The following is a 14927-nucleotide window of genomic DNA, read 5'->3' on the forward strand; positions in this document are numbered from 1 at the left end:
CTTTATGGGCCGAACGTAGGCTCGTCAACAAAAATTCCATAGGCCTAGTTTCGTTTATTTATTATGCGAGAAAAAAGATGACGTTCCTTGCCCAAAAAAAAAAAAAAAAAAAAAAGATGACGTTCGAGAAGAGTTGAAACGACGTGCAGTTGTTCTCTAAAACCAAAAAACATCAAGATGTTAACGAAATCGCTTGGGTCATTGCTTCATCAACCACGTGTCTTTCCATCACTGGTAGAACCAGGAAGCGCAAAAATATGCAAAGCTAAACCGATAAAGTTCCTCCCTCTCTCCGCTCCACCATAGCCAGAGCGCGAGCCACTGTTAGCACTCGAGTTAAAAAAAAAAAAAAAACGAAATTCGAGATTTTGATTCGGACCCTGATGATACTGGGCCGGAGAAATTAGTGATAAAGTTTTGGGCTTTAATCGGGAAAAATGGACGTCCTCGCCTTATCCTCTTCCGCATCAGCCGCCGTCTCTATCGCCGGAAGCTTCCCGTCGTTCCGTTACAGTGTTGGATTGAGAAGGAAAGGGGAAAACGCGGCAGCTAAGCAGAAGAAGTTTGTGGTTTGTGCGTCGAAGAGGGAAGAGCCGAAGCTGAACGAATGGGATCAAATGGAGCTCAAGTTCGGCCGCTTACTCGGAGAAGACCCCAAACTGACTTTAGCCAAGGTTGAGATTGTTTCTCTCTATAAAAAAGTTCGAAACTTTAATCCGTGAAATGTTTGTTTAACGGTGAAATGATGAACAGATAGTGGCTAGGAAAGTGAATCCGGAAGCGTCGTTCGTTGAAGTTGAGAAGTCTTTTTACAAGAACAAGGGTAAGCTTCCTGACATTGAAACCATTCCTTTGGATTGGTCTAAGGAAGAAGATAAGAATAAGAAGAAACCGACTTCACCTTCACTGGATGGATTGAACTTGGTGAAGCCAGTTCCTAAAGACGGAGTCAAGTTCGAAACTTCGGATAAGCCTGTGGTGAAAAGACCAAACCTTTCTCTGAAGAAGCCATTGGAGAATGCTTCTCCAGTTGCTGCTGCTACTCCTCCGAAAAGGACGTTGCCTAATGTCATACTGAGAAAGCCGAGCTCGTATTACGTGAATAACGACGAGGAGGATGAGTCTAAGCTGCGGTTGAAGCGGAACCTGACATTGAAGATGAGGAATGAGAGGGAGAATGAGAGGTTTAGTGACATGACGCTGTTGCGAAAACCTGAACCAGTGAGTGTGAATGCGGAGGAAGATAATAAGGTTCTAAGTGATGATGGATTAACTACGGAGGAAGGAGTAGTATACTCGGAGTATACTCTTTTAGAGAAGCCAGAAGCGAGGCCTGAGACTGAGAACGTAGTAGACGAGGAAGCTGTGGAGTTGCCAGAGATTGAAAATGCGTCTGTTCCAACTGGTAATTGATAGAGTCATTTTTTCACAAATACTCTTAGCATGGAGCTGATTCATATGCTTGTTGTCTTAATTAAGAATTGCAGCTTAAGAGCGATATATCATCAGGATCCTCTGAGGAGGAAACCATTAGCAGTGATCCAGTCGACATAGCTCCCTCAAGTCCAGTTTCTCAAACAACCGTTGAAGCTTCTTTACAAGGGAAGCCACAAAGGTTCTTTCCGTTTACTGTCTTGATTAGTTCTTTCTTTCTTTCACATTTTGACTTGGCTGGTTTAAATTGTTTTAGGTTAGACCCATCTTCCGCAGAGCCATCAGTTTCAGACAGAGGACAACCATTAACCGTGAACCAAGAAAGCCGCCAGGTCTCTATTGAGCTCAAGGGCCCTCCTTCTAGATCTTCCTTGGAGGTTTAGAACTAACACTCTTTTTTACACTATACGTTCCTTCATAAGACAAAGAGGCCAATCATAAACTCGTCTTGTGTTAATTTGATAGGAAAGTGATTGGAACAAGGCAGAGTCTCTAGTTAAGACAGAGCTACGAGCGGATGTTGAGCTAATAAGCTCGAGCGCCAGAGGATTTGCTGTAAGTAAGATCTGTCCCTCATTTCTGGTTTAAAAGTTTCATCTCCTTTTTGGTTAATAATATTAACTCGTTTCTCTTCTTTGCAGGTTTCCTATGGATCTTTGATCGGATTTTTACCTTACCGGAACCTAGCAGCAAAATGGAAATTCCTGGCGTTTGAATCATGGTTGAGAAGAAAAGGTGTAGATCCATCATTGTATCGACAAAACCTTGGAGTGATTGGAGGTCAAGATATCACGAGCAAAGCTCCATCTCCAGATTCTTCAAGCTTAGTGGCTTCTGAAGTTGTTAATGGAGAAGTTTCTTCTGATATGAAGCTTGAAGATCTTCTTATGGTGTATGACAGAGAGAAGCAGAAGTTCCTGTCGTCTTTTGTTGGCCAGGTTTGATCCAACACGTATCTGAAACGTTTATTATTTTAATGGAAATGTTTTTTTTTTCTTGCTTTCTAAACATTTTAGATCAATGCAGAAAATCAAAGTGAATGTGGTTATGGCTAATAGAAACTCAAGGAAGCTTATATTTTCGATGAGGCCACGAGAAAATGAGGAGGAAGTTGAGAAAAAACGAAATCTGATGGCTAAGCTTCGTGTTGGGGATGTTGTGAAATGCTGCATCAGGAAAATTACCTATTTTGGTATTTTCTGCGAGGTACTGTACCGGACTTTTATCATGTTCTTGTAGTTACCTTTCTTTGCTGTTAAAACTTTTAAATGTTTCGTTGGAAACAGCTAGAAGGTGTTCCTGCATTGATTCACCAATCAGAAGTTTCATGGGATGCAACTTTAGACCCTGCTTCATATTTCAAAATCGGTCAGGTAAAGTCATGAAATATAGCGTTAACTCTGTCAAGAAATGAAACTGTATGACAAATGTTTTTTTTGTTGTTGTTGGTGTTATAAGATGGTGGAGGCGAAAGTGCACCAGCTAGATTTTGCTCTTGAACGTATCTTCTTGTCACTAAAAGAAATCACGGTGAGAGAGAAAGATCTGTACCATTGGAGAAATATGTATCTCATTTGATGTAACTTCTGACCCTTATTTGATATCCTTATGCAGCCTGATCCTCTAACAGAAGCCTTGGAATCTGTAGTTGGTGACAATGATCAGTTGGGAAAGTTACAAGCTGCAGAGCTTGACGCTGAGGTATTAATAGATCTTTTGTGAGTAATGTGACCAGTCCATTATTTTTATGGGTTTCTGAGGAAGTTTATTCTGCAGTGGCCTGATGTGGAATCTCTAATCAAAGAGATGGAGATGGTTGAAGGAATCCAATCTGTTTCAAAAGGTCGTTTCTTCTTGAGCCCTGGTCTTGCTCCAACGTTTCAGGTATACAGTTTTATCCCATTTTAAACACATAAATAAACTTTTGATAGATAAAAACACAAAAACGTTAAAATAATAGTTATTTTAATATTTATTTCTCTGAACAATGTGTCTGTGTAGGTTTACATGGCGCCAATGTTTGAGAACCAATACAAACTACTTGCCCGAGCTGGAAACAGAGTGCAAGAGGTAAAGAAAGAAAGAGAAAGAAGATCTACTAAATATTAGTTTGTCCTGATTATATTATGAATCTTGGATAATTTAGTTTTTTTTGGGACCGTTTATTCATTGCAGCTAATTGTGGAAGCATCATTGAGCAAAGAAGAGATGAAAACTACAATCATGTCTTGCACAAACAGAGTAGAATGAGATAATATTTTGAGGAGAGAATGAATGATTGCGCTGTTTTGTTTCATTCTTCAAAGTGGTATCACCCAAAGACTTGTGTAGTAAATGTACAAGAACAGTATATGATTTCTGGTGCACAATTAATTTTCTGAGTATTTGTCATGTGAAAATGTAGAACCTGAGAAAAAAATATAGATTGTTGTTCTTGCGGAAACAGAGAAACGTAAAAGCAGAGAACATTGAAATTTATCGACTGCTATAGTCGTTGAAAATGTGATAAGGAAACGTGTGAGGCTATTTTAAAAACTATATCATGTAGTGTAGATGTTAGTTTGATATGTCAACAAAAAAAAATCTGGTGAAGAAGATGCCAAGTAAAGATGTATTATAAACTTTGCTATGAATATTATATGGAGGTAGGTTATTCTTCTTATATTAGTACTGTTGCGGGTTTTATAAATTATTTGCTGGCTAAAAGTTAAATTAACAAATAATATAAAAAGTCAACGTCATTATCAAAGAGCGTCGACTGTGCCAACGGGTGTTCCACGCGAGCACTCCATCGATGTCATTAGGATATATTTACATAAGTACCCTGCTATTCAGTTTAGGCTGTGTGTGAAAACGACAAATACATCCTCTCATATTAATTCTAATTCTAATTCTATCAGGCCAATACAACAGAATCACATAATTAAATTTCGTAGGTTATTAGTTATTCGGAAAATATATAATTACTAAAAATATAAAATATATGTTCAGTTTATATCATTATACCAGCTGAATTTCTTATGTTATTAGTTATTCAGAAATTATAAAAAAATGTACCGTTTATATCATTATACTTGCTAAAATTTATAATCTACATAAGTATACTTAAATATATATTTCTAACACGTAAAGGCTGGTTTCGACTTTTCAAAGTTTGCCTCGAGTATTTTATTATACCACACTCCACGAGTCCATCATGAACATGCATCGTCTTTGTACTATTTTAATATAAATCTCTGCCTAAGTAGTCGGATCTTAATCAAAGAGACCAAAAGCCAAGAGAGAAAGAGAGTTAAAAAAAGAGAGAATGAAATCTTGGAGGCAGAGTATAGGATCCCAGATTATATCATCTTTAATCATCTTGATCCTATTTTTAGGCGGACTCCATCTCTCATACGGCCGCCATATTGGTAAGACGAAGACTCCGTTGCACTCAGCGGCGGAGTTCTGGCGGAGAAGATTTGCCGAAGAGAGACTGTTATCGGTGGTGCACTCCGGCGATAAATACGACCCTATTTATGGAGTTTCCGGTAGAGAAGCTCCTGCCGGACCAAACCCGCTTCACAATAGATAAAATCGTTTATGTTTTCATACGATTAATAATTTATCATAATTATCTCATTATACTTATAGTTTAGTCTCAGTTTCTGAAATCTTTTGTACTTTTATATACGTCTAGTGAATTTTGTATTTCATTATAGGGACTGTAAAATAGTTTGATTATTATGAGTTTTTTGGGCATTTGATTCAATCTCTATCATGTTAGTTGACAGAGAGTAAAATATATTAATATGATGCATGTGTCCAAATCAAATCATTGGCGGATTTCCCTGCAAGATGCGTCTAGTTTCGATCCGCATTTTTTCTTTGTTTACATCAACTTAGGGCGTTCGGGTACCCATTCGGGTTTCGGTTCAGTCTATTCGGGTTTCGGGTTTTCGGGGTCAAAGATTTCAGCTCCATTCGGATATTTCTAAATTTCGGTTCGGGTTCGGTTCGGATCTTTGCGGGTTCGGTTCGGGTTCGGATAACCCATTTAAAATGTTTTTAAATTTTCAAAATTCATTATATACTTTAAATTTTCAAAATCTATAAGAAAGATAATATATTACATATAAATTTTCATAACATATATGTCAAAATACCTTAATTTAACATATAAATTAGTTTTCTTTGAATATTTGGATAAATAATCAATAGATATTTAACTATTTTTGGTATTTTCAGTATACTTTAGCTATTTTAAACATTTCTTTTTTACTATTTGCATATATTTTTCGAGTATTTTGGAAAACTTAAAGGTATCCCTATATAAAAATAATGTATATATTTAAGTATATAAATTTATTTCGGATACATTCGGGTACCCAAAATACTTCGGTTCGGATCGGGTTTGGTTTCGGTTCTTTAAATACCGAAATTTTGAACCCGTTCGGATATTTAATCAATTTTGGTTCGGGTTCGGTGCTACTTTTTCGGATCGGGTTTGGTTTGGTTTTTCGGGTTCGGATTATTTGCCCAACCCTACATCAACTATATTTTTTTCTCGATTTTGAGTTCCTTCTTAATTAGTTAGATATATCCCCCTATACATTAAAAGAGAAGTCACTTTAGTGATTTTTACTTAGGTGTCACTCATAGAGAGCTTCTAGGATTAATTCTCTTAATCTTATTTGTTGAATTTTTGATAATTTCTTTTTCATTTATTTTTTTCCATCGACCAAACATTACCAAATTTGAATCCATATAATAAATTACTGCAGTAATATAGTATATTTGATCGACACAAACATTACTATTTTTCATCGGTTATAATTAATACGGTCTTAATAATTACATACTTTATGAGCAAGGCATTCATATTAGAAATTTGGAAAGGTTGCTCAAACGAATCAATGAAACTTGAATGCACCACTCAAATAAGGCTAATACACCATAATATGAATGCATACTGCAAACATATCAAGCTAAATATGGGAAGATAATATCTGTTTTCTAAAGAGTATATTGGTTGACGTACTATATAATTGTTTGCTGTGTAACCTAATTTTCTCAAAAGCAAAAGCAACCCAATTGATTGAGCACACATCGATGGCTACCTTCTCCAATGTTTCAGAGCTCCAGCCTAACAATGAAATCTGTTGGATTTATGTTCAGATAATTCGTATGTGGAAGTCGGATATCGCAGCTGGTGGACATACAATCGAGTTAGTCTTGTGCGATCACATGGTAAGCCGTATTAAAATTTAGATTTCTTAGTTTATCATATAAAACCTATGGTGATAGGTAAACTCTTAACTAAGATCATTCTTATGGCAGGGGGATAAGATTCATGCTTCTATATGTGAATATTTGGCATCTCGCATTATTTTGAATATTTGATAATGCAGGAGGATAAGATTCATGCTCCCAACATGCATATGTACCACAAATTCGGCTTTAATTCAAAAAACCTAGGTCGTCTGCCGCGCGGATAATTAGCTTCAAATTTTACAATCTTACACTTTTTATCATTTAACCTATATTATAAGATGGGAGATGGCATGAACTGATTTTGGTTGTTTAAATGTTGTACAATGCTTGTTTTCTATAAGTCTGCAAAAATACTAAAACTGATTTCAGAATACAACAGTTTGTAAGACTTTGAAATATTGATTTTTGTTGGGTTTTTTAAGATCATCCTGTGGACTGTATTGGTGTTTATCAATACTATTAAAGTTGAAGTATGCCCCATTGATATTAGTTGTGTCCATTTAAAAAAAATTATGATTGCTATATATAACTTAACTGCTTATGTGTATGTATATATAACGACATCTAAAAGTATTAGCTTATTTACAACTGCTAAATCTAACTGCTTATACTCCATATTGTTCCTATCTTTGTGGTAGATAAAGTAGTTTCACCAACACAAATAAAACTCCACGTTACAATATTGGCCAACTTCTTTTCAACAGTTCAGAGCTCGTTCATATACCACGAACAGAAAATAACAAGGCGGACAGTCTAGCACGCAGTGTAAGGAAGCAACCGTCTTTTGTCGTTCATATGGATGCAGAGCTACCAGTTTGGATAACAGAGTCTATATGAGTCTGTTTGTTGCTGTCAAAAAAAAAAAAAAAAAAAAAAAAAAAAAAATACTTCCAACTTCTTTGTAATCTATTAATCTTATCTCTTATTAACGTTAGTGGTTTTATTAATGTTAGTGGTTTCTTTTTTTAAATAGCTATTTTAATATAATTATTAAAATAATTTATTAATTATTTAAGAAAAATATACAATACAAATATGATTAAAAATAAATAAAATAAATATAAAAATGAGTTTTTAAAAAAAAAATATAAAACAAAAAATACACGTATTTTAAATATGATTTTAAAAATAATTAAAAACACAAATATACAAGTTTAATTTTTTAGAAAATGTAAAGAGTATTTGCACTCTACACACAAGAATTATAGGGTTTAAGGTTTTGAACATAAAATATATCCGCCGTTTTGAAGAACGGATCAAAATCTATAGTTGGATCCAATTTAAAATGTAACTGAATCTAAAATATAACTGCATAAAATAGAATAAAACTGTATCTAAAATATAAAATATAAATCTAATTATAATAACAGTTACTATCTACACGTTTAATACATACTGATTTGTAACCAGCTCTTTTGTTCCTACTAAAACTGTCAACTATTTTAAATACAAACTAATTTATAACCAGTTCTTTTATTCCAAGATAGTCGATTGTTTTTGCAATTTTACGCATCTTTGTAACATACTGCTATATAATCATATTATTCATTATTCATTTTTTTTTTGATAAAAGGTCATTATTCATTATTCGTGCTACAATATAATAAGTAGCACTATAAACATAAGAATTTTTCACCCAACTATCAAATTTCAGTTCCATTCCGAACATCTAAATATTTAATAATTAGTGAAATAAGTACATTTTTACAGGTATATTTATAGGTTCAGAGATGTGAGAAAAAATTATATATTCAGAGATATAATTGGTTACAACCTAGATTTTATAAAAATTATATTTCTTAAAAAATATAAAACAAAAAATATAGTTGTCATTTTAAGGGTGAATCATAAATTTGGTTCAACTATTTGACAAAATAGATTTGCGGATGCGGGTTATGAATATTTTATTCGGAGTGGGCACGGATTGGTAGATATTGGATTACGGGTACCCACCGACCCGAAAAAGTATTTAAAAAATAAAAATAAAAATAAAAGTAAACACTTTTTAAAAACATGGTAATTTAAAAAAAACAATTTTAAAATTTTAAATGTATATTTTTTATTATAAATATAGTTTTACATTTTTATATTTTTATAATAATTAAATTAATTAATTATTTAAAAAATTTATAGCCCGTGGATATCCGCAAAATTAAATAGGGCGGATGCCGATATAAATTATTTGTTTGTGGTTCGTATTTTTGACCAAAACAAAATTGAAACCCGTGGGTTGGCGGATTCGACGGGCAATATACCGGATCACTTTTTAAATTGTTATTATTTAATAAAATATATTTTAGTTGAAATTTATACACAAATATGATTATAAAGAAAATACAAATATAATCATAAAGAAAACATAAATATGAGAATTAAATAAAAATAAAAATATACCCGCCCTTTAAAGGGCGGGTCAAAATCTAGTTGTGTTGTTAAAATAAAACTGTTTCACCGCTGATAAAGTGAACCACTTCCCTGTAAATAAGAGGTATAAATAAAAATCTTTACAATCGTTAGTTTCATATAAGATGTACCATAAGTTTTAAAAAATAAATTTTGTGTTTTGCATGCATCTGTTTTAAAGCAAATAACTATAAGATTTCTTGCAGTTTCTGGACAAAAATTAAATGTAAGCTGAATTATCAAACAACGATCTCAAAAGACATAGTTATCAAGTTTCAAACCAAATTAACAACGATCTCAACACCATCGAACAAAGTAATTTTTTTTAATCAAACAACAAGGTAATTTTGTTAGGGTTACTGCTAAGTAATGTAATATAGTTATTAAAATTTAAATTAAACCCAATAATTGAAAAAGCTACACACTAATATATCTTTCTAATACTAATGTTAGAATTAAATCGGTTATATATATATGGATCTTAAAAATGTAATTTACCTTGATGTTTCTAATTACTTAATTCACGTAAAATAACTTCCTTTATTTATGATTGCTTGCACAAGTTGATTAATAAATCAATGATAGTTTAAAGGTAATTTACCTTAATGTTTTTAGTTTATTAATAACCCATCTTATTTTGAACACAGATTACTTGTGCAAGTAATCATATTTATTACATTGTTTTAATGCAATTTACCTTAGTGTTTCTAATTTATTAATTCGTTTTTAAAAACTTACCTTATTTTGAATATGATTTAATTACACAAGTTTATATCATATTTATTGTAAAACATTTAATGACAATATAACTTTAGTATCTTTATTTGAATTGTTTCATTATTTATTATGAAAATATATTTATAAACATCATTTATTATGAAAATATCCTCCATAATAACACAAGAAAAAAGGAAGGTAGAGTATATATAAAAAAGGGATGTCAATACTAACTTATTAGTCTATTTTTATTCGATAAAAAATTTAAATTTATAAATTCTTACATTTGTTTGTTTTTTCTATTAACAGATAAATAACACAGACGAAATACCAGTTGTTGTTGACTACAAACTATTTTTAGTCTGTTTCAATAGCGATATGCAAATTTAATAGTAAGGTAAGTCTCAATAAAATTTAAAAATCTATTAAATTATTTTATATTGTACAATTGCTAACAAAATTTGACGACAGGTTTCTATGGGATTTTTTTTTAAAACAGAATTGTTCTTCTTATTTTATATTACTTATGGATTATATTTAAAATTTTTATCACATTTTCTTTGCAGGTTTCTACCTATGAGATTTTTATCACATTTTCTTTTAATACGTTACTGTCTTATGTATATTTTTGTTACATTTTTTTAATAGTTAATTTTTATTAAAAACATACTAATGATGTTGATTTTTTTTACTTTAGTTAACTTTTATTTGTTTTATTCTTTTATACATTTTGTGACTTTTTTAGTTTTTGTTTCAGTTTTATATTGAATTTAGTTAACATAGTTTATGTGTACATAATTTATGTTTTAAAACATAATTTTTCTTTTAAAAAATTAAGCTACAAAGAGCCTAATTAAACCAATCCACAAACAAATCGAACCGAATATAAACTGAACTGGACATAAACCACACCGAACCAGACTAAATATGGTTTACTGAAGTTGAAAAAAATATTAAAATCGAACTAAACAAACCAACCGAACCGAAAAAGTAACGAATTGTCCACCCCTACCGAATCCTGGAGATTTGCACAAATCATGTCTCAGCATTAAAACTCTCACTTGTTCCACTTTCTCCCACATTTAAACTCAATCGATATTATACTATATTTTATACCCGCACATCGGCCACCTAGTTATTTATTATATGAGAACAAATTAGATGTATTGTCAAGTCATGGTCAAGAATTTATAAAATATAGTACTAATCACCGAATTACGTACCTCCGTTTATAAAATAGTTCTGACTATGATATATGATAGATGTGAGTATTGGTTCATTTGCTGGCATTTTATTAGGCAAAATATAAATATGTTTAAAGTCGAGATTCAAAAAGTTATATCTGGACACACATCAAATTAATAAGTTGTAACGTAACTATAATTTTAATTTGCAACATTCAAAAGAAAATAAAATATGGTTTCCTAGGAAGCAAAAGAAACATTCCAAATAAAAGAGTCAGTTTTCTAGAGTGGAAGTGAGGGATGGGAGAAAGACTTCTTTCTGGCATGAATCATGGAGTTCGTTGGGCCGTCTGACAGATATTCTGGAGGGTAGAGGATATATTGCTTTGGATATTCTAATCAATGCAACAGTGATCGCGTGTGAAAGTCACGGGAAAAGACATCATAGAATCCCCATCCTCAACAGAATATAAATGGATATAGAAAGGTATAAGAGAAGCATAGTAGAGGAAGAAGACTTATCTCTCTGGAGGAATGGAGGAGGAAAATTAAAAAAAAAACTCTCTCTTCTATTGAAACTTGGCAAACTTTAAGGGAAAGACACCAAGACTGTCACTGGGAGAGAATAGTTTGGTTTAAATATGCCACACCAAAATACTCTTTCATACTTTGGATTGCTATAAAGGAAAGATTATCAACAGGGGATCGCATGCTAAGTTGGAATGGAAATATTGATCCATCTTGTGTGTTTTGTAAAGATCATATGGAGACAAGAAGACATCTTTTCTTTGAATGTCCTTTCTCAGCGCATATTTGGGAGGTTCTGATGAGAGGAGTCTTATATGATCCGTATACAACAGAGTGAGATGATCTGATAAGGCTTGCTTCTGATACAAATCAGAGTAAGCTTAAGCTATTTGTCATTCGATACGTGTTTCAATCTGCGATGGAGGGAGAGAAATGGAAGGAGACATGGAGAAGCTTGTTCACTGGCAGCACTTCTAATCAAGATGCTGGAAAAAAAAATATTAGAAACAGATTCACTGTGATAAGAAGGAAGGGAATAAAGTGACTATGATGGAGGAATGGCATTTTGGTTTGCCATAAGACAAAACTATATAAATGGAGTTTAAAAGTTAAAGAAGTAGCTGTTTTTTATTCTGATTAGAAATGATATACTTGATGTAACAAGGATGTCTTTTCTTTTGAGTTAAATTTATCATTCAAAAAAAAAAAACAGTCAGTTTTTTTTTTATTAACATGAACACACTGTCACCAAACTAAATAAAAATATAATTAATGAGTAAATATCATTATATCACAAAACTAAATAAAAGCGGCGCCATATTCAAAATTTATATCCTTTTCTTTTAATCGTCCGCCAAATTTGCTTCCGTCGGCGTCTTCAAAAGTCTCTGAGATTCGCCGATGGCGACTTCGGGATCAAGCTACAGTCTCTCGACAGCTCCACCTCTCGCGAATTTAGGTACTCATCTCCGCCTTCACTCCGTCACCAGAGTCTAGGGGTTTGCTAGTGCTTACGAGAGACACCAATACCTCGCCGCCTTCTATTCACACTGACGACTCGTCTCGGATCTGAGAAACTCTAATCGTTTACTTCTATCATTAGCCGATACGTGTTTAGGTTACTGCGATCGAATTGAATTTAGGGATTTACTCAAATTTCATGTTCCTCCGGCAGTTAGATTGTGATTTCGTAGCTCCGATGGATGAGATGCCTTTCTTATGTTTCTATTCATATTTTGATGTAATTTGTAGAATATACACCAGAGTTGGCATTACCTTTTGTAAGCTAAAGCCAAGTTTTACATGAAATTAGTAACGTAGACGTTGATGTTACTCAATTCTATAGCTCAGAGACACGTGAATTGTAGAGTCTACACTATTGATTTATAAACCAGAATGGTGTCATTTTGTAGAGTATATAGACCATAGATTATACACCAGAATTGGCATAATGTGGAAGGTTGATGTATGTCAGGGAATGCGGCTGGTGTTTGTATAATGAGCAATGCATGGAAAGGTGAGCAGGACTCTTCCCTCATCAGTTTCGTAACCGCCTTTCTCAGCTCAAACTCTTTCAGGCTCAACTTTGTCTCCATCTCCCCTGTATGTGCACCCCTTCCCTCTGCTTAGATTTCTTTCTTTTTTTTTTAATCTAAGGTAGCTAAAGAATCACTTGTTTTTTTGTTTGTTTGGGGTAGGATCTGATCTTCAATTGTGGAGGCGTGTCTATTGCTTTTGTTTTTGTGACCAAGTGGAATGATTGTTCAAATGTTGGCTCCATCTTCAACAGGTCGTCACTGATTACTTTCACCTCTGGTCTCCTATTAGTCTGTCTTTTTTCTTATTTTCTTTGTCTTCTTAACCTTTGCTGTAGAGTCAAGAGGCTGAAAACGCAATTTGCGTGTCTTTACGTTGTTGCCACACTTTCATCCCAAGAACAGAATGATTCCTTCATGCGATCTTACTTCCAGTGAGTAATCTACACATCTTATTACTTTTGCCTTATGTCTGTCTTGCCGAATATGAAAGCTGGATGATTCTACTCAATTAGATATGAGATGGAGTTTGGGAAACCTGCATTTGTACTAGTCACTGATCCTGAGATGGGATTCGAGAAGATTGTTAAGATTGCTCTCTCTCGCGGGGGTAAGTATAACTCATCGTTTAGTGTTAGTTAGATATATACTCTCACCGCTTTTCTGATCAACTGAGTGAAACTTGAGCTGCTGCAGTGTGCAAGCAACAGAAGGGGGTGTCTAAGCTCAAGGTTGAGGTAGGTCTACAAAGACCCCTTGTTATAAAGAATCTTTTTTCAATATTTGCTTTGGCGACCTCTAAAGCTTCCTCTCTCTTTGTTTCCCTGTCATGTGAAGAAAAAGCGAACTGTCCAGGATACAGACATGTTCGTCAGAGTTCTCACATCCATACCCAACATTAACAAACATGATGCAAACTCGGTGATGTTTTTACTTATGAACTGTTCAAACAATAAAACTTGCATTTTTTCATTCTTACTTCAAACTCTTACCTTGTGAATTGTGCGTGTGTTTTCAACCGCTTCACGATGAGTCCTGCTTACGTATGTCACTTTTTGGTTACAGCTATACCAAGCTATCGGTTCAATCGAAGCTGCCGCTAAAACATCCAAAGAAGACATATTAGCAAACACAGATCTCTCTTCCGACAAGGCTGATAGTCTCAGCAGGTTTTTCCAGGATCCCGAGTTCTACCTCAGTCCCAAATTCAACTGATGACTGCGAAAAATAACAAATGTAAGATCACAAAGTCTTGGCTGAAAATTAAACTTCATAACGTCTTGGAACTTGACCATATTGTTCTTGGCCGTAACAGTTTCTGGACAAGGCTGAGATGCTTACAAGGATTGTTTGTAGTTCTCTTCTGTAATTACTATACATACATCTACAGGAGCCACTACCGGGTATGTTAAATGATTCACTTCTTCACTCGGGTCGTCAAATTTTATCGTAAAGTTAGCATAGATCTATTAAGATAATGTCGGTTAGACAACCAGTACAAAACATGTTGATCTGTCAACGTCATTATCCAACTTGTAGCGTCATGCCATGTCAGTAACAGAAAATAATGCTTAGTGAATGACAGCAAGATTACTTAAAAACTTCAGAGATTTACCGGAGAAAGAAATCAAATAACGCGTAGAAAATCAATCCTAAACCACTCTCTGTTTTGGTGCACACAAAAAGAAAAAAAAACTACTCTCTGTTTTATAATTGTCCCGTCGATTTGGTCATCACTAGGTTTCACATTTACAAAAATAGACCAAAAATACAAACTGCAACAAAAAAGACAACACGATCGATATGATACATCGTATCTGAAAATTGAGGAATCGAAGGCATCATGACGTGGATCATCAATCGTTGTCATTAT

At 33.6% G+C, this 14927-nt stretch overlaps 2 protein-coding genes across 2 annotated transcripts; both read left to right on the forward strand.

Annotated features, from left to right (window-relative positions):
• The first annotated feature begins 255 nt into the window (after nt 1–255).
• On the forward strand, nt 256–3825 carry LOC108814274 (uncharacterized). The gene is made up of 13 exons (XM_018586812.2): nt 256–674; nt 754–1405; nt 1480–1615; nt 1691–1811; nt 1900–1989; nt 2076–2372; nt 2461–2640; nt 2721–2807; nt 2893–2964; nt 3049–3135; nt 3211–3318; nt 3436–3504; nt 3610–3825. The coding sequence occupies exons 1-13, from the start codon at nt 438–440 to the stop codon at nt 3682–3684; spliced, it is 2211 nt and encodes a 736-aa protein (XP_018442314.2). The 5' UTR covers nt 256–437; the 3' UTR covers nt 3685–3825.
• Nucleotides 3826–12339: 8514 nt separating this feature from the next.
• LOC108807545 (protein PARTING DANCERS) lies at nt 12340–14810 on the forward strand. The gene is made up of 9 exons (XM_018579827.2): nt 12340–12477; nt 12994–13121; nt 13217–13308; nt 13393–13488; nt 13570–13664; nt 13751–13791; nt 13892–13975; nt 14120–14290; nt 14370–14810. Exons 1-8 carry the CDS (start codon nt 12420–12422, stop codon nt 14267–14269), a joined length of 744 nt encoding a protein of 247 aa, XP_018435329.2. The 5' UTR covers nt 12340–12419; the 3' UTR covers nt 14270–14290; nt 14370–14810.
• Nucleotides 14811–14927: the final 117 nt, after the last annotated feature.

Source organism: Raphanus sativus, chromosome 1 (assembly GCF_000801105.2).
Source record: "Raphanus sativus cultivar WK10039 chromosome 1, ASM80110v3, whole genome shotgun sequence".
Classification (NCBI taxonomy): domain Eukaryota; kingdom Viridiplantae; phylum Streptophyta; class Magnoliopsida; order Brassicales; family Brassicaceae; genus Raphanus; species Raphanus sativus.